This window comes from Mustela nivalis (genome assembly GCF_964662115.1).
Source record: "Mustela nivalis genome assembly, chromosome: 14".
Taxonomy (NCBI): Eukaryota; Metazoa; Chordata; class Mammalia; order Carnivora; family Mustelidae; genus Mustela; species Mustela nivalis.
The window spans coordinates 47354999-47375560 of record NC_139033.1 but is presented as its reverse complement, the minus strand read 5'-3'; the positions used below and the strand labels follow the sequence as shown (position 1 = coordinate 47375560).

The window sequence follows — 20562 nt, the reverse complement described above, 5'->3', positions numbered from 1 at the left end:
TTTCGGGCGGCTTGCCTCTGGTGCTCAACCTTCTCTCTTCCCCTCCTGCAGCCAGCTCCTCCCTGAAGAAGCGATTCAAGCGGCGGGAGATCGAGGCCATCCAGTGCGAGGTGCGCAAGATGTGCAACTACTCCAAGATCCTGTCCACCAAGAAGAACCTGGACCACGTGAACAAGATCCTAAAGGCCAAGCGGCTGCAGAGACAATCAAAGACAGGCAACAACTTCGTCAAGAAGAGGAGAGGGCGTCCGCGAAAGCAGCCCACGCAGTTCGATGAGGACTCCAGAGACCAAATGCCGGTGCTGGAAAAATGCATCGACCTTCCCAGCAAGAGGGGGCAGAAGCCGAGCCTCAGCCCGCTCGTCTTGGAGCCAGCGGCCACTCAAGACACCATCATGGCCACCATCGAGGCGGTCATCCACATGGCCCGGGAGGCGCCGCCCCTGCCCCCGCCGCCCCCGCCGCCCCTCCCGCCCCCGCCTCCGCCGCCGCCCCCGCCTCCCCCACCCCTGCCCAAGACCCCCCGAGGAGGAGGGAAGAGGAAACACAAACCTCAGCCTCCTGCTCAGCCCCTGCAGCAGCCGCCCCCGCAGCAGCCCCTGCCCCAGGAAGAGGAGGTGAAGGCCAAAAGGCAGAGGAAGTCCCGAGGGAGTGAGAGTGATGGCCTTCCCTAGGGTGGGTCTGGGCGTCTGAACCTGGGGCTGGGGGAACTGACACATTGGAAGTGCAGTGAGCCGGGGTGGGGGCAGAATCCCACGCTGCAGGGACACCGATGCCCTTCTCTCCAGAAGCTGGGCAGGCAGAATCGCGCCCGATGACGGGGTGGAGCCATCAGGAGCTCTTGGGAAAGCAAAGCAGGGGGACGCCTTCAAAAGAAGCTTGTCTGTGCTTCACAGCAGTTGCAAACCACGCGGCACTTCAGTATGGCTAGATCCTTTGCAGGCGAGCAGAAGACCCATGGAGGAGCAGAAAGCCGGTGGTGCTCTCCGACAGCCACCCGACCTCCTGCATCCAAGGTGCGTCTCTGATTCCATTGCATTTGCTGGCCAGGAAAATTGAAAGGGAAGCACCCTCAATTAGGAAACATTCCAAGGGGAGAAAAGCTGCAAATTTCTCGACTGGCTTTGTTGTAACCCATTTCCATTTACTTGGTTTTTACTTTTATTTTGGTTTTTCCAAGCTCGGCTAGGCTTCGGGGCACCAACTTCATCTTCAGGTGACCTGAATCTTTCCATTAACCATACAGTTTCCCAGATGGATTCGTCATCAGAAGGTGGAATGCTAGTGCTAGGCAACCTTAGACGTGGATCCAGATCCTTCTGTATGTCTCCTCTGTACCACACACTGATACTTAGCGTAGTCGGTTCCTAGTTTTCCTTTGCCCGTTGTATTTCCATATACCTTTTCATTAACTTACTTGTTGCCTTCTTTTCCTTGGTACACACCTAAATAATGTAAACTTTATGTGTGTTGTAATGTTCACCCTTGGCATGCTGTCCCAAGGAACTTGGCTTTGAATCCCAATCATTGTGAGACAGAGATACTCAGTAGTGATAGAGCCTTTTTAATAAGTGATTTAGAGCAGCCGAGGATATGTTGGCCGGGGTGTCAACCAGGTTATTTTTATACTTAAAACATATCAGCAGAGAATAGGCAGAATAAAATGGTTTTAATAGCCTACAGCAAATGGAATAACTGACAAATCACCAAAAATTGAAACCCCAGACCCACCAGAAAGACAAATGTCTAGCAATGCCTTGGTATGTGAATTTTCATACAAGTAACTATCGTAAGTCATTGAAAAAAGGAAACAACAAGACAATAGAATAAGTCCATTATCTCTTGGTAATTATTTCTTAAAAGCAAATGGGATTAAGTGTTCTTATCTGGAAAAAAAAGAAAGAAAGAAAAGAAAATGCTCAAAGGGTATCACCACTCCAATTGTATCAAGCCACCTTGGACAAAGTATCCAAATTGTGGTTGCCTTAATAAACTAAAACATTTTTGTACATAATGTAATTATAAATCTATCAGTCTGCATGGATGCAAACTGTGTGTGACAAATCGTCTTTTAAATGGTCAATTTCAACTGTACATTTCTCATCCAAGTTGTACTCTAGCCATCGGTTTAGCGTGGACAGATATTCCATCTCTAACACCCATTTCCACAGCTCAAGTGAAACATGTTAAGAAGACTCAGAATGAATATGAAGTTATTCCATCGCCGTAGATGTTTTCTAAAAGTCAGATGTGGAAATTTCAAATAAGTATTTTCGATTTCCTCCCTTCCTCCTCCCCTTACCTTCCCCAAGACATCAAACACCTGGCATGGTAGATTATAAAAAGAGAGACACTGAGAGACAGAATTCAATTTTCTAATAGGAATTAGAATATCTGGTTTACCTCCAAATTAAGATTCTTTACAGGAACTTGGGACTGGCTGGAAATTGTATTATCACTTCAAAACACAACACTATTTCCTTAGAGAGAGATGGATTTTTGTTGGGAACACAGGAGACTAAGGGATGGGATATCTATGGGAGTAAATTTTTAAAAATCCCAAGTTTATATGCTTGCGAACATCACTGCTCTGTCATGGCACCAACAATTGGGTGAAATTACCCACAGAGCCATCCTATTCTGCCCCGTCACCTTGGACTTAACATCATTTGCTCCCCACTAGGTCAGTCACATTTAATCCTAGTAATATGTAAGTTTAAAGGGATGCATTCTCCTGTACTTTAAAGCTTATATCATAGATACTCCGTTTGTGACCTAGGTGGACCTTTGGCATTTCACACAAGTTGAACAGCAAAATCAAACCAGCCACTTTCAATTTGTCATTCCTAAGCCATGTCTGAGTGGTTCTAAAGTCACCGGAGAGGAAGATTTAAATTAGCCCCGCTCACCCCACCGTTGCCATGAAAGAGCAACCATTTTCATTCCAATTAAACCATAAAGGGATTTCTCTCCTGTCAGGCTTTGAAAAATCATTTCCTTCATTCTTGCTTTTACCCTTCTTCCAGGCATTTCCCCCACCAAGACTGTGAGCAGACTAAACCTTCCTGCAGATGAGAATGGGCTGGCCCCTCTCTAAACTTCTTAAAGAAGGACCCCCACCCCTAATTGACATTAACCTCTAGTTGGAGAGAAATTTCAGAAAAGTTAAGGAGGCATTAGAATTTCCAGACCAAGGTAAGGCATTCCTGGAGGGATACAGCAGGCTTCTCACTTATACATAAACTCAGTTCTACAGTTGTCATGTGACTTAAATACAAATCCTCCATACTTAGGACCCTAAAAATAGATTAGAAAACGGCAGAGGAGCCAGGGTGAGACATGCTGAATAAACCCATGGAAGGTGGAAGCAAGTCCCAGCACCTGGCAACCTCCTCTCTCCCCTGCCCAGCGCCCCTTCCGTGTCACGTGACCTTTCCCTTTTTCTTCTACCTTCCATTGACTTAACTCCTCTCACTGGTACAACCTTCTCCTTATTCTCTAACGCCTTCCCATTAGCCTCACCTCTCCTGTCCAGGCTCAACACTGGGCCAGTCTAGTTTCACCTCTCATTTGCTGCAGACCCAGGATGAGAGCCCCAGCAATCTTGACCTGGACCGAGGCATCTCTAGCCAGTCAACACTGCCTTCTGGAGCTGCATTTTTATTTAGGGAAGATGTCCTTTGGGATGTATAGGACTCCATAAACACATCCACAAATTATTTCATTAGAAATCTCTTGTTTTGTTTTGTTTTTCTGGAATCCTTTCCTTCAGCAAGCAAGTGTGAACCCACTTATAGAGAGTCTGATTAGGGGTGAGCAGAGGATAAACTGAGATGCAAAAGCCTCCTTCTAGGTGATGATGGGTCTTCTGATCTACCCTCCTTCGTGGCTGAGGAGCCACTTGCTTTTCAACCCCTCATCTCAGATGAAAGATCCAGAAGTCTGACTTCCTCAAATAGCATGGCTCTGGCTACAACCCAAGGAAGATAGGTCAAAAGAAAGGAGAGCATGTCAGGAGCTGGGTTGTGACTTGGCAGGACCGGGACTCAACAACCACTGACAGCCCAGAGTAGGTGACTAAGGGCTGACAGAGGATTAGCATGTTAACTTGGCTACTGTCCGGAGTGGGAGGCCATGTTCCATGGCAGCCGGAATTTGTGCTCTGCACATTGCTGGCTCTATAAATATGATAAGCAAGTGGTGACAGAATTATAGTATCAGGTGATGTACTACATGCAGATCATAAAGGATTTGGGTTTAGTACTTTTGGAGAAAAATCCCACTCCTACAGCTTATGACCCAACGATATTCAGACAATGAGTTTTTGGAGAATATTTTTCCCCTACCACTAGGAAGATTTACCTGGGAACTGTCTGAAGTCTATACATATATTTCCAAAGCCTTTAAATGCCAACTGTAGCATGGAGAGAGACGGGGTGGCAGAAGCCGAAATGCCTCAGAAGCCATTTAAGTGTTACATTGCGGGATTTTCAGTCCTTTTCATCATGTAAGAGTAGATAAATATAGACATTATTCTCAACACTACCCTCTAGTATCACAATGGTCCAAATGCCAGAGCTTACAGATAATGTCATCACAGTGCCTAGAAACTCAAACTGTAATATACCGTAGCATTTTCTTGGTGTTTTTTAAAGTTTCTTTCCACAATACAAGGCTCCCTCTGCCTCTTGTTTCTTGGAGAGTTTGCCCCACTGATGAGTCTTCCCTCCCGTGGGACTCGGTCATTTGGGGAACAGTCTTAGAAGCACATATCAACCAAGGAAGAAACTTCCTGGATATCGATTACCACTTCCCCAGGTATAATAAACACTACAGGGGGGAAGGATTGAGAAGAGCTGCCACCGGTCAACACTGAAGAGCAGTTCCAACCTAGGTTGGTGTCTTTCTTTTCTTCCTTTTTTAAAAAATCTATTTCTTAAATAATAATAAATGCACATGATGTGTTAAATATGTATATATATATTTCAAAAGAAAAAAATGGGGCACAAGATTGTCTTATAAGTCGTGCTGGCTAATTTTTAGTTTGTATTCATAAGTGGTTTTTAAAAGCCTTTTTTAAAGTGTAATTTGCATGTTCTACTTTGATTGTATGTAAACATATTTTAGAACAAAAAATGTATTTGTATTTTATTGAATATAGAGGCAAGAAAATTGTACATTGTTTGAAATGTTCTTTTTGTAACAGTTTTTATTCATAAAGCATTTTTGTACATTTAAAATGAACACGGACTTGCTGTTATTTGAGGCGTAGATACATCTGGCATGCTTTACTGTCATGCTCCTCCATGGTCTTAGATGTTGGGTTTTAAACATTTTTTCTAAAAGAAAGCTCAGTCTTTTTCGCTACCAGATCAGGTTAGCACAGTATAGAGCACTTAACTATTAAAAAAAAAAAAGTTAATCCTATTCATATGTTATTCATTGTGTGAAATTAAAGACATTCAATTCAGTCTAACATGAGTTGTGAATTCTTTTGTTTTATTTTCCATCTGGTTCACATCACTAAGGAGTTTAATAGTATTTGGGGGGTCTTTGCTCACACAAACTGGACAGAGAATCATTGAGAAAATTCTAACCAAACTTCTGCCTTTTGTCTGAATCTGGGAAGAATGTTTGGCGCAGGATTTGAGACTGATTTACTGGGTTACTGTTCAGAATACATTACACCTGAACATAAAGCCAATGGCTGATTCAAAGAACCAGTCAGAACCTCTGCTGAAAGCAATCAAAGCTTGTCGTATGATGTTGGAGACCCATCCTGCCCTAGATTTTTTGAACATTGTGGATAGGGATTAAACTTTCTTACCAAATATCCCATGATGTCAGATATCTGAAGGATAGATTCCTGGCTGGAGTTCAAGTTTGGAGTGATAGGAAAGGCTAGTTAATCAACTATAGCCAGTTAGGGGTCACCTAGCCAACGTCCACCAGTCTGAACAAGACCATGAGGACAAGAGCCAGGAGTGAGAAGTCCTTGTTCTGAAGGAACTTACAAGGCCTGAGTGTGAAAAACAAACTCGCAGTTCTAAGTGAAACATGGCAAGTGGTAAAACTGATGGTGTCCCAGGAGAAGTGGGGGGGCCGCCAGGCTGGCACTTTCTTCTCCTCACACTCTGTTCTAATTTTTCATTTAGAGTCAAGTTGTTTTTTTTTAAAGCCCTTCTGAAGTAGAATTTCCATGCTCTACTTGGATAGTATGTAAACATACATACATTTATGTATTTTTCATTCTTTCTTTAACCTGATGTTCCACTTTCAAAAGCCAACAAGGTATGTAAGAAACGTGACCCGCACTCATCCCTAACTATCAATCGGACCCGCTGTGACACTTATTAGGACTTTGGGTATTTGCAGCACCCAGGCTGGGATAACGGGAGTCTGGTGGAATGAATGGAAGCTGTCAGAGTAGATTGTCAGAGCAGCCTCAGGACGGTCAGATCACGGCCGCTTTAGGTAGCCTCCTGGGACTCAGAGAATTCAGTCAGCAACTTCTAACAAAGCAGAATTTGCCCTCTTTTCCCTCTCTGCCAACCATCTTGCACTGGAACCAGGAAAATTTAAATTGATATAGTCCTCTTTCCAACTTGGGTTCATTAGACTGGTGGTATTCCTGAAATCAGCAAGGACTTCCCAGCAGGGAAAAAAGGTTTGCCTTGGAATGGATTGATTCCCCATCCTTCGAGGGTTCTAATCAGTGCACAGAGTGACCATGTGCTGACAAAGACTCTGGGGGAAGTCCGATGCGTTCACACGTGGGGCTGGCATGAATCTCCATCTACAAACAGGTGGGTGAAAGAAATAGATACCGTTAAATTTCTCTGCAACTCAACATTATTAATTTGTAAGCCCCCATTCCACCAGCATAGCAGAATCTTAGTTCCAGACCTAGGGGGTCACTTGCTAACCTAAAGGGGAAGGAAGGAAAGATCACTTAGAAAACCTCGCTCCAACTTCCTTCCAAATCCTTTCTCTGTGCCCCAGAGTCCTTTCTACTCGCCTAGTGTCTAGGTATTTGAAACTTAAAAGCCAGTGGCAGTGGGGAGAAGTATTTTTAATTTCTTTCCCCTGTGCTTTCTGCTGTCAGATGCATGCCTTGAGGGGGTGAGCACAAGCCCGCCTCCCTGACTGTACTGGGGACGGACACCAGTAGCACGGAGGACCTGTTGGAAATCAGTTATGGCTTCAAAAATTTCAACCTGTTGGGGCACCTGGGTGGCTCAGTGGGTTAAAGCCTCTGCAATCGGTTCAGGTCATAGTCTCAGGGTCCTGGGATCGAGCCCCGCATCAGGCTCTCTATTCAGCAGGGAGCCTGCTTCCTCCTCTACTTCTCTGCCTGCCTCTCTGCCTACTTGTGATCTCTGTCTGTCAAATAAATAAATAAATAATCTTAAAAAAAAAATTTCAACCTGTCACACATGTACTAGGGAGTGAGGACAATAGGATATGAAAAGCTAAAAGATTTGCCCAAGGTCATAGAAGGCTCTTTACAGGTTAGATGAGATAATGACCGGGTGCAAAAGGAATCGGGAAGAAGGCGATGGTGGTGTGTGTGTCTCTGCTGTTTCTCATGACACTTTCACTTTTATGGGAAATGCCCATATCCATGGTGTTATGTGTGACACAGTGGTGGCAGTGCACTGCCTAAAGTGTCACGAGGGCTTCTTTTTACAGAATTAATTAAAGGGAAAACAGGTTCCAGGTCTTGTTGACCTGTATCTATGCTAAATAAGAAAGTAACAGATTAGAAATAGTAAAACCTCGAAAGGGTTAGAAACCACACATTTTCGCTCATAACTATGAGATATATGAATAAAATATGCTATTTTAAAATGTAATTCTCCCATTTTTAGTGGGTAGGGCAGTAAAATAAGAATCGAGACACCTGGGATGTATTTCTGCTTGGTCACTAAAAGAATTCTATGCCCAGGTGAAACTTGTCGGAATCTCCCTTGCTTACTCTCAAATGGGAGGTTCAACTCTCAAGAATATCTGGGTCTCAGGGCGCCTGGGTGGCTCAGTGGGTTAAAGCCTCTGCCTTCGGCTCAGGTCATGATCTCAGGGTCCTGGGATCGAGCCCCGCATTGGGCTCTCTGCTCAGTGGGGAACCTGCTTCCCTCCTCTCTCTGCCTGCCTCTCTGCCTACTTGTGATTTCTGTCAAAGAGATAAATAAATTCTTTAAAAAAAAAAAAAAAAAGAATATCTGGGTCTCAAGTCTCCGGTGCCGTCATTTTGCACTTTCCAACCAGGTCCCACCTTGAGTTTCCATTTTTATCTCCCACCACTGCGTAAAGCCAATGACATGTTGGGGTTGTCACCTCAAGCCTGTCCTGTCCTAATCTGATCGAACGATGTGAGGGTATGGAAGATGAGTGGGGAAAAAAAATAGAATCATGAGGACACATATATAATCACGTTTTTCTTCCTTTTTTCCTTATTTCCTTCCCTGTCTGCACATTGCCAAGTACCAAAAATGTGAGGATGAGCAAGGAAGACATGATCTCACTGAGGTTTAAGCAAGCAAATCCAAATCATGAACTCTCTGCTCCCATCTCTACCTGTCCAACGTCTCCTCATCTTTTAAAGTTCAAATCAAGCCCCACCTCCTCTGGGAAGTTTCATGTCCACAACCCACAAATTCTCAAACCACTCTTTTGGTTACTCTTCTTAATAATACCACATGTGACAGAGTATAAGCCTCAGCCAGGGCTGCCATGTCCCATTGCGAAGGTTGTGCCCTGCACAAGCAGACCTGGCTGAGAAAGAAAGTAGGAGCTGAAATCCAGCCTGCACTGTCCTGGTCAAGCCGTGCACCCTTGCTGTGGCATCTGTACGAGATAAGCATCTTACTCTCACAAAACTGATTTTGTGAGAAAAAGCTTAAAAAAAAAATTTGAGATCTGTGCATCTCTGGGAGGTAGAGATGATCTCTGCAGCTGCTTCTCAGACCATCCAAGCTGTCCTTGCCCCTGAGACCCCCCAAGACCAGTCTCTCATGATTTCCCTCACTGCGTTCATTACTACCACTCCAGAAGACCCTAAATCCATCCCCACTCTAAACAACTGGAAGAAAACAATGAAACGAGATGTGATCGTTCATTTTATGTGTCAGCCTGACTGGCCACAGGTTGCCCCGATGAAACATTGCTTCCGAGCGTGTCTGTGAGGGTGTTTCCAGGTGAGATTCGTGTTTCAATCAGGAGACCGAGTTAAGTGGATTGCCCTCCCCCGTGTGGCAGGGTCTCAGCTTGTGCTGCGAGGGCCTGGATAGAGTAAGGGGTGGTGGGGGGGGGGGGACTCGCCTCTCCTTTTCTGCCTCACTGCTGAGATGGAACCTCTCAGTGCACATCGCATCTTCTGCCCTCCGACGGGGATTCACGCCATCGGCTCCCCGGGTTCTCAGGCCTTGGAGTGTGGACTGAAGGACACCACCGGCTTTCCCGGGCCTCCAGCTTGCAGACAGCCGACCGTGGGACTTCTCGGCCTCCATTACCAAGTGAGTCAATTCCTATATTAAAAAGAAAAAAAATCACACACTCTCTCTGTCTGTGTATAAATATAATCTATTAGTTCTGTTCCTGTCTGGAGAATCCTAATACAACCAGACGCCTGCCTGGGCAAACACGTCAGGCAGTTTCAGGGCGCACACAGAGATCTTTGCAGTTTTGTCACAAGGATAGCGCTCAAACACCCCCCCCCACCCCAGTTACTAGACCATCACCGCAAAAATTTCCCTTTGCTGACCACTCTCTCCCTCACCATCGTCATCCCTGGCAACCACTAATGTGTGCTCCAGCTCAACAATTTTCTTACTTCAAGAATGTTACATTAAAAAGTTGTGAAGATAGTACAGAGAGTTCCCATAAACCCTGTAATAAGACCAGGTTCCCTTAGTAGTAACATCTTACAGTATAGTGTGGCATCTATGTCACAAGAAAACAAATTTTTACATTATTATTAACTATATATTATTCGGGTATCTTCAGTTTTTAGTTCACCTCCATTTTCATGTTCTGGAATCCCTTCCAGAGGACCACATCACATTTAGTCACGTCTCCTTAGGCCCCTCTTAGCTGTGACAGGTTCTCATACTTTCCTTGCTTTTAATACCTTTGACCGACCATCTTGAGGAGTATTGGCCATGTATGTCCTTGAGTTAGGTTTGCCGGATTTTTTTTTCATTAGTCTGGGGTCATATGTTCTTGAGAAAATGACCGCAGAAGTAGGGTATACAGACTATCAAGACTTACCACTGCTGATTTTAACCTTGACCACTTGGCTGATAAGTTGCTTTCACTCCTCTCCCCCAGCTTTCTCATACATTGTTCCTTGGAAGGAACCCACCACATGGAACCCACACTCAAGAAATGGAGAGTTATGCTTCTCTCCTTCTGGGTTGCGTATCTACATAGATTATTTGAAATCCTCACAAACAGAAGAGTGGGTTTTTTAAAAAATACTTTTTGTTTTGAAATAATGTTAGGCTTACAGAAAAGTTGCTAAAACAATATGGGATTCTATTTAATGCCTCCACCCCGTTTTCCCCTAATGTTAACATCTTACATAGCCATAGTATAATTATCAAAATTAAGAAATTAACTTTGCAACAATATTATTAGCTGAAATATACACTTTAGATTCTACCGTTCTTTCCAAAAATATCTTTTTTTAATCTTTTAAAAAATGTAATCATGGTAAAATACACATGACAGAAAATTTATCACCTTGACCATTTTTAAGCGCACACTTCAGTAGTGTTAAGTATAGTCACAGTGTTGTGCAACTAATCTCCAAAACCTTTTCATCTTGTAAAACTGAAACTCTGTATGCATTAACAGCAACTCCCCACTCCCCACCTCCCCAGCCGTGGCATTCTACTTTCTGTTTCTCTGAGTTTGACTACTCTAGGTATCTCAGATAAGTGGAATCATATAGAAATTATCTTTTATACCCATTTATTCACTTATTTAATGAGTGGTTTATATTGACATGGACTCATGGATATTGATTTTATACTCTGGGTTATATTCTGATACCACCTGATTTAGTTGCTGCTTAAATTATTAGAATTATAGCCACTGGGAATTCTTTCAATTGGATCCTATATTTCTTTGACATATCCTCATCATTGCATGTGCATAATTTTTTTGGGGGGGGGATAGGGATTGGTGGCACCTTTTACTTTCTGACATTATAAGATGTTCCAGACTCATCTTGTATATTTCCTGTGCCAGTCGTAGAATTAACCATTTCTCTAATGATCTAAGTTCTTTTATTAAAGAATGGTATTAGAAGCCAAGATATGGGCACTGCATTTGAGTATTGCTATTGGTATGTCACTACTATTTGGCCCTCTCAGCTGGCGAAGCAAGGAAATATGTATGTGTATACTAACCTGCGTATGTACACTATATATAAATATTTTTAAATCCAAACATCTGTATCTCTATTAAGCTAAATATGATTCTAAACTTGTATTTCTAACTGTAATAAATTACCACATGATCATTCTAGCCTTCTGCTCTTGCTTATCTGTAACCTTCCACTCCAGCAGAAAAAAACTCGGTTCTTGTCATCTGCCATTCATTTACTCAATTGTTTAATTCCAGTATGCCAGTATCAGAGTAGTTGACTTACACCGATGATTTTGAATTGGCTTTTTTTTTTTTCACTTAGCATAAATTTTTTGAGGTTTATCCAAGTTGTGTGTTTCAGTAGTGGGTTTCACCTCATTGCTAGGTAGTACATTATGGCATGGATATATCAGGGTTTTTCAACTATTCACCCATCGAAAGTCATTTGGGTAGTTTCTAATTTGGGGCTATTACAAATAAAGTTGCTATGAATATTGATATGCAAGTAAGTGTGTGGAAATAAATTCTAATTTATCTTGGGAAAATTACTCCAAACTCCAATTGCCGGGCTATTTGGTCAGTCCTTTTTAGTTTTGAATGGAACTGATAAATGATTTTTTTTTAGAGCAATTATACCATTTTAAATTCCCACCAGCAATGTATGAATAACAGAGTTTCTCTGCATCCTCGCTAGCATTTGATGTTTGTTATCACTACCTTCCATTTTAGCCATTCTGATAGGTACACAGTGATAACTCATTGTGGTTTAAATTCGCATTTCTATAATGGCTAATAATGCTGAACAACTTTTCAAGTGTTTGCCATCTGTATATCCTCTCCAGTGAAATGTCTATGCATGAATTTTGCCCCTTCTTTAATTAGATTTGTTTTAATGCTGAGTTTTGAGAATGTTTTATATATTCTAAATATAAGGCTTTATTGGATATGTGACTTGCAAATATTTTCTTCCTAGTCTGTAATTTGTCTTTTCACTTATATTTAAAGTCTTAAAACATGAGTGTTATTCACATTTGAGCATGAGGAAACAGGCTCGACAAGATAAAGGACTTGTCTTTTAAATACACAGTTATTAAGGGCATAGCTGGGATTAGAACTTGTACATGCTAAGTCTCAGCCAAGTGCTTTTCTATAATGGACCATAATCTTGGTGATGTCACACTTGGTAATGTGTTTCCCTTTCTTGATGCCAAAGACTCTTTCAATTAATAATAGACTGTTATTTTGGAAGAAACCTTAGAAAGATTATAGCTCAAGTCCTTCCATTAACAAATGATAAAACTGAGCACAGGGAGATGAAATGAATCAGCTGTGTTCACATGCTTACTAATTAATGATGGAACCCAGCCGAGAGCCCAAGGCCTGGACTCCCAGTCTGATTCTTTGCCTGTCCTACCACACACACCCTTGGTACTCCTCAAGTCTCTGCATTGTTATCTTGCCCGTGTCCTAGATCTTAGGGGAGGAGAGAATAATGACCTGAGAGCTCATAAAGGAGCTCTTCAACTGGAAGGGCAAAGCGAAGTAACTAACAGCCCCGGAAAACAAAATGGCACCAAAGCCAATTGATGTGGACACCTGATGAGCCTTGGAAGCTTCACCTGTGAGGATGCATGGGGGCTGCTGGTGCCTATGAATGTTATCACCGCACCCCCAAACAGATTTATTTCCCCACAATATCTGTGACAATCTTCATAGAGGCTTTTTGTGCCTGAGTTATCTTGATTCAAAATGCTAAAATATATTTCTCTTAAATAAATGAATTTTCCTCAGTGCAGCAATTTATATATACACCTTCCACTGCTCTCTTCCTCACCACCCCCCTACCTTTTCACACCCATCCAGGCACACACATGCCTTGATGCAGGCTGGGGTGGAGTGGTAATGACCCACACTGCTAGGAAAAGAGGCTCTGCTTCTCTTTCTGCCTGAGCTAGAGCCTTTGGCTTAGGAGAATGTCAGTTATACACTGTTGTGTTCTTGGTGACCAAGGAAATGTACATGTTTAGAAATAACCATGAGGCTCCCAAAGGCTCTCTAAACTCTCTGGGTCTCTGCAGACATTTCACTTTTTAAAACTATGTATTATAAAATAAAACAGTAATACAGAGACCACACCAAATATGATTTCTTGAATCACTGTAAGGTAAAGCAGTCTATAAGCACCACCCAGGTCAAAAAATAGAAAGTATTAAACTACCCCAGAAGTGCTTCTGTGTTCCTCATCCAGCTCAGCCCATCCTTCCTCCAAAAGTCTCGACTTTTACAGAAATCACTTCAGTGCACTTCCTTATGGTTTTATCAGCCAAGTTTACCTTCCCAGACATGAACAGTTAGTCGCCTCCATTTTTTAAACTTGCTGTGCCTTTTAGGTCTCTTTGAATGTACATGTCTCCCCTTCATCCCTTACTCTTCTTTCCATGGTCCTGTTGAAGAACCTTGGCTCTTTGCAATGCAGAGGTGCCCACAATGTGGATGTTGCAGACTCCTGGTGTAGTTCAACATGTTCCTCTGTCCTCAGAGTTCCCTGAAAATTGGCAGCTAGATCCAGAGCTATATCCAGAAATAGCTGAAATCAGGTCTGATCCCTTAGGAAAGACTGTAGGTGGAACTGTATCCATTCATCAAGAGGCACATAATGTCTGGTTGTCTCTCTGTAATGTGAATAGCTATTGATACGCAATGCCTAGAGCTATTAATTTATTAAGGATTGAAAAATGGTGACATTTTAATACTGTCATTACTTTCCACTGATTAGTCGGCATGGTTTTATAAAGAGGTGTTTTCCCTTATCTCCTCTGCAGTCACCTGGTGGTACAGTTCATATAAGAAAAGCATAAGAAATATTTGATTCTGCCTTTTATTTTCTGGATAACAAGTCCGTTCCCTATCACCCTCCAAAAGCAATCAACTAGTCTTTTTTAATATTATTTTGAACTCAAGGATTTAAACATATTTGAAGGGTTTCACTCTGTTGCAATTATTATCATTATTAAAGCTCAAATTGGCCCATCTGTGGCCAGCTGGAGTCGCTTCAAGTTGGCTCCTGAATGCTTTTTGTCTAACCCCAGCAGCTTCATATAACCTAGTGGCTTTGATAGCTTCTTGGCTATCTGATGTGATGAGATGTCCTAAGCTCATCTGGTCATTTTTTTCTGTTCAGATCTTAAACGAGCCACTTCTCTAGGAGTTCTTATTTTGCTTTGTTTTGTACATTTTTAAGTGGGAAATGGTCTTTCAAGACCAAATTTTGAGCACCAGGGCTAACTGGGTAGATAGATAGATATAGATAAACTGAGATAAATTTGAACTGAAAAATATCAGTATGAACTTGGTGTATGTGTTCATAATGATACTTCTAAATCAAATACCTGAATTTGAATCAGAAGAGTTTTTACTAAAACTTACATCTTTTTTTTTTTTTTATACCATGAATCTTAAGGACTAAAGGCAAATGAAATAGAAGAACCATAACTATTCATTTTTTCTATTCCACATCATATATACAACAGTCTCTGAGGAACAACTTAATTCCATCATCAATATGATTTTCTAAAAAGTGGGGGGAAAGCAGCATGAGATTCCTGCTTCTCCCATCTTTATTGCTGTTCTTTGTCCACATTTTCAGAACATAAAGAACACATATACTTGCTCTCTTTTGACACGCACTCAATCTTAGTTCTAAAACTAGTTGAGTATTTAGTACTTAACCACTGGAATCTGACCAGTGTCTCTACTTGTTCTGGTGTCTGAAGCTCAAAGTCAAGTAAATTCCTAAGAAAAGATTCTTGGGAGTATCATTTCCCAAGTCCTAGCAGGTCAATAGGTTGGTGCCCTTTACACTTGAAAGTCCATTTGTTGTGTATAAAATCCTTGTCTCACACCTTCTCTCCCTGAGTCTTTGAAATAGGTCCGTCCTTCTCCACTGGCATGAAATGCTGCTTTTGAAAATGATCTAATGTTCTTTCTTGGAAAGTCCCTTGCTTTTGCTTTAAAATCCAATCATTTTACTAGAATATATTTTGGTGTTTGTCAATATTCTCTTAAATACATAACCAATTTCTTTTAAGGCAAGTCTTTCTGAACCCTATTTTTTCAGATTCTTTATTCTGCTTCCTTGTTTTGGTTTTCTTCTTGAGGGACTCCTGTTACCCTTCCAGGATCTTTGCATGGCTCCAATTTTAGCCACAATATCACACGTCCTTTCTCCCTCTTCATTCTATTCCTTTTTTAATTTAAAATTTAAAAATTTATTAAAATTTGTTTAACCTTGGATTTCTCTTCAGGTATTTTCATTTTGTGTTCGTTCACTCGGGTATTCCTTCTGCGTTCATTTTCATGTTTTGACTTATTTTTGTTGATTTCAAATCTGTCCCTGAGTCCTGTCACTTCATTTCTGAGGTCTTCCTAATTCATGTTGTTCTTCTTTTATATCTTTTAACATTTTCTTCATGTCTTTGAGCTCATTCTGAAACAGCAGGCTGGGGTTTTGTTTTATGGGCATGTTTTACTGGAATATGTTTATTCTACCTCTTGATTCTCTTTTTACAATAACATATTTTAAATTATTTAAAAGTTGACACGTTTTGGTGTCTAATTTTTATTTGAAATTAGTTTTCCTAAACTTTTACAAAGAGACGAGGGTGAGGACGGCCTAATTCCCCTTCACTCCATCTTCTGTGTTTCCCTGTCGTGTTAAACATGTTGGTTTATGTCCTAAGATTTCCTGCCCCAGTGTCCCTCACCCACTCTTCTCTGAACCTTCTCTCTCCATCGTATTATCCCTATCCTCTCTTGCACTGGTCATTTTATTTTTTATTTTTAGTGTTTTAGTTTTCTCTTAAAGATTTAAAAAATATATATTTTTGAAGTAACCCCTACATCCCATGGGGAGCTCAAACTTCTAATCCCAAGAGCAAGAGTCACGTGCTTTATGGACTGAGCCAGCCAGGTGCCCCTCTGGTGTCCTTTTAAATGACACACGGGTTTGGGGTAAGTATATTCTCCAGCGTATTCTCAGTGGCCACGTGCTAACCACTGGAAGGGGCCTAGAGGCCATCTCTGCTCACAAGCTAAGACTGTCTCTGCCTCTCTCTGTGGATCTGACACGCAAAGTGAAAGAAGACGGGTAGGCCAGGACCTCAGGACTTGAGGAGTTACAAGGAGAAGCAGGATATATTTAAGTTAAAAAAGGACCCAAACCTGACCTTAAAGTGTGGATGTAGACTGCTGGAAAGGGCAAAGGAGAGGTATCCCTGGCGTGTGTCATAAACAGGAGGAAGGAAGTATAAGCAAACATGCTGTAGGCTATGCATGCGCTATGATCGTGGAACAGAGATCAGACAGGCTGGTGTGGGAAGGTGTCACAGAAGAGGAAGAAAGGATCAGTGTGGAATAGACATGGATAAATAGGAAAGCGTCGTTTTGTTAAAAAGAAAGAAAATTGGGCTGAAATTGCTGAGCATTTATGATACATTTTTAAAACAATAAACCAGGATTCAAAATTCCAGAGAGATTGGCTTATGCTTTATGGTCCAAGTCTTTTATTTTCATTATGTGCTCCCTTTAATACTTAGTACTGTGCACACAAAATATTCTCAAATTTGCTGATTCAGCACAATAATAAATTACCATAGGCCCACTCCATAAAAAAGTCTGTGGGAGCCAATATAAATACAGTGGCCATAACACAGGTGCCAGCCCTCAGGGAAAGGACAGCCAATGATGGCTAACATAATTGAGATAAAACATTCACAAACCAGGGTGGCTATGAATTACCATCAGCAGGGCTCAATTAAAAAAAATACATCCCTATTTAATATTTTTAAGAGAGGTTCTTTTCAGGACCCACTTACCTAGGTGCAGCAAGCAAAGAGCAAATAAATGACTTTCAGCTCACATAGAGGTAAATGTCAGTACTTAATAAAGGCCATTTTTCTTCATCTTCCTCTCCTTACTTCTCTACCAAAATGCGATACAGTTTCTCCTAGAGCAGGAGCTTCCAAACTTAGGCCAAGGCCTAAATCCAACTTTCTCCCTGTTTTGTATGGCCTACAAGCTAAGAATGGTTTTTACATTTTGATTAAAAAATCCAAAGAAAAATAAGATTTCATGTCCCGTGAAAATTACATGAAATTCAAATTTTAGTGTCCATCTATAAAGTTTTATTTAAACCCAGCCCCGCTCATTCATTAAAGTGTTGTCTGTGGCTGCGTTCCCACTACCGCAGAGTTGAGTAGTTATAACAGAGAACGTTCAGCTCACAAGGCCTGTGTAAGATGTTTACTGCCTGACCCTAAAAGAAAAAGCGTGCTGGCCCCTGGCACAGACTAACTGAACTGCTGGTCACCAGGAAGTTAAAACACAGAGTGTGTGCACACAATTCAGCTCATTAGGAAAGTTGCCTTGTAGTACTTTCCTCAGCTCCTGAGAGGGAATCATAATCCCCATCTCATGTTTATAACTTCCTAGCCCATTCCCTTTCATGCTATGCTTCAGGGACCCTCGGTCACCAGGTCTTCTAGTCCCTAGATTAGGCTGTATTTACAGGTTCCCCATTATCTGAAAGCCCAGTGTTCCTGGGAAATCGTAAGTTGAAATGGCATCAAGAAGCTGTTAATGGTTAACCTATACAGATAAATGTCTGCGAGTTCCCCCAGACCCCAAAAATAACCTCTCTGAGGCTTTTCTGATAACTTAGGATACATCTTGGTATGGGATGCACAAAAATCCATCGAGATAAGGCATCTGGGCATGGTGGAAAGCCTCGGCAGTTGGTCGACGCTGCGAAGCTGAGCGCGGCTGCTGGGGCCGCCCTTGCTGCAGGGGTGCACACACTCCCTCCCTAACATCGCCTGTGGCTCCAGACAAACAGTGAAGGCTACTTCTGCATTTTACCTTTTCTCATAAAAGCAAAAGTCCTCCTCGAATTTCTTTTGGTTAGCAAAACAGGTACTGATGTAGGTCTTTCAAAGAAGCCAAGTGGTATAAGGCAAACTTTTGCGAAAAGCAGGGGACACCTGTATTTGGACTGTTCTTACTAGCCTCATGGTGCTTCTACTGTGTCTGGCCTTCCAGTCCAGTGAAAGCCCCCCACCCCCAGCCCCCAGAATCCCGTGTTGTACCAGATGAAAGCAGTTGCCCCTCCCGCCCTCCTGCAGATCTTAGGCACTGAAGCCAGGGAATCTAGTCCTATGATTAACTGTCCCTTACTGTTTTCGCTCTCGGGGGTGTCCACTCATGCCTAAGGCAAGCACCTACTTAGAAGCCCAGCCTCTGTTGAGGATTTTGTTCTATCCCTCCTATCCAGTGCCAGGCACAGCCCCTTTGGAAATATCAAGAGCCTTTTGCTGACTGACTGACTGACTAGGCCACTGAGGTATCTGCCTTGGGGACTAGAGCAATCAGGAAAGCCTTCCAATGAACACTGTGCCTCGGGCAGTATTTGTTTGCTCTGTGGTCTTTCTCCTTCAAGTTCCTCCAGGTTCTCTGCCTTGGAGTAGCATCTGAGAAGGAGAGAAGATGGTGCAAGTGAACTAAAGAACTCGCTTCCATCTGTCTTCAATTCTCAGATGGGGGAGGCATTCCCAGAAGGCCTGGTGCATGAGAACCTGACGTGGTGACAGAACGTTCTGTCTCCCTCTTATTACGAGAGCAGCACACAAAGTTTCTGCAGACTCATAAATCCTGAGGGCCTTTCCCAGGCACAGCACTCAGGCTGCTCCCCCACCCCCCCCTTCCAGGAAACAAACACTTTGAAACCCCTATCAAAAGGGAACATTGTGTTCCTGCACATCCAGGCTCACTGTGGGCTGATTTCTCCCAGTGCAGGTAGGCTGGGCCGTCCAGCTAAGTCAGATGTGCTTTATGTTTCCTAAGCTCTGGCCTGTTGAAAAATTGCAGAACTATTCAGTTGCCCAACTCTCTTCAGTGGTATGTTTTGTGAACTGAACTATGTATTACGAATTGGCTAAATTAGATTTTCTGGGAGAAGACCCAGAAAAGTGTTCCCCAGGGGCTAACACCATGTGGTGACCCAAGAGGGGAAGTGAGGAAGACCAAGTTGCCCAGAGAGGGCCCAGGTCAGACCTGAGGAATCTGTGCTGAGCCCCAGGTGAGCAGCTCCCCAGCTGCCTTCCTTTGGGGGCTCTTCCCTAGCTGCTGAGGAGAAAGAATCTGGTGTCCAGCCTGGAGGAGGAAGGAGGGAGGTGGGAGGAGAGAAATGAAAACCCCCTGGGGTTCTTGTTCTCTCTCTCTCTCTCTCTCACACACACACACACACACACACACGCACACACCATCAGACATCAGCACCAGCCTTGCCCAGCACCCCTTCACACACTACTCACCTCCCACGCCAGGCAGCAGCTTGGTCTTGGTTCTGCCTTCTCTTCTGCTTCTTTTCCCATCAAGATTTGTGGTGTTCCTGGCTGCGACGGGAGTATGTAGTGTTTGGCAACACATTAAAAAAGACATGTTGTAGCAGAAAGAGTATTGCGCACTGGCTTGAAGGCAGAGCACTGGATAGGAGAACTGGGGCAAGTGATACGTTCCGTTTCCTCTTCTGTAAAATGAGAGACTGTACTATCGACCTCCCAGTGTTACCGTGAGAGTCACATAAGACAATAGCTGTGAAAGTTTTTTATGAACCGCAACACAAGTGGAAAACATTATTAGTATGCCTGGCAATATTATGTAAGCTGCTACTGTTAAACTTGCTACTACTATGACTACTTGTCCTGCTGATACTACCAGTGATTTTCATCCAAGGGCTGGATGGCGAGGGTGAAGAATCTGGAAACCACATCATACCTGAGAAGAATGGCAGAGTAAACCAGCTGGAGTTGGCCCAAGCAGAAATCTCAGTGGGAAAATAACTGTCTCTGAGGATCTGAAGTTGCGCCATGTGGAAAAGGAGGTAGCCTTGCTCTGAGTCCCTTCAGTACAAACTCAAGGCCACAGAGAACAACAAGGAAAAATATTTTATTGAAGGACAAGAATTTGCTCTTAATATAATTGTTGAGGGACACCTGCGTGGCTCAGTTGGTTGGACGACTGCCTTTGGCTCAGGTCATGATCCTGGAGTTCCAGGATCGAGACCCGCATTGGGCTCCCAGCTCCATGCGGAGTCTGCTTCTCCCTCTGATCTTCTCCTTGCTCATGCTCTCTCTG

General features: G+C 42.8%; 1 protein-coding gene and 1 long non-coding RNA gene across 6 annotated transcripts in view; one reads left to right on the top strand and one right to left on the bottom strand.

The window, feature by feature from the left end:
- Positions 1–5476, top strand: part of SETBP1 (SET binding protein 1) — a 362812-nt gene extending 357336 nt beyond the window's left edge. For all 5 annotated transcript variants that reach the window (XM_082698922.1, XM_082698924.1, XM_082698923.1 and 2 more), the window contains one exon: positions 52–5476. In XM_082698922.1, coding sequence (XP_082555048.1) covers positions 52–674 — 623 coding nt within the window. In that variant the 3' untranslated portion in view covers positions 675–5476. The remainder of the gene's footprint in view (positions 1–51) is intronic.
- On the bottom strand, positions 5195–19889 carry LOC309847993. Its single transcript, XR_014302770.1, has 3 exons — positions 19740–19889; positions 9322–9527; positions 5195–6796 (listed from the first exon to the last, which is right to left on the bottom strand). It is a non-coding gene; the product is annotated as an uncharacterized lncRNA (long non-coding RNA).
- Between the last annotated feature and the right edge of the window lie 673 nt (positions 19890–20562).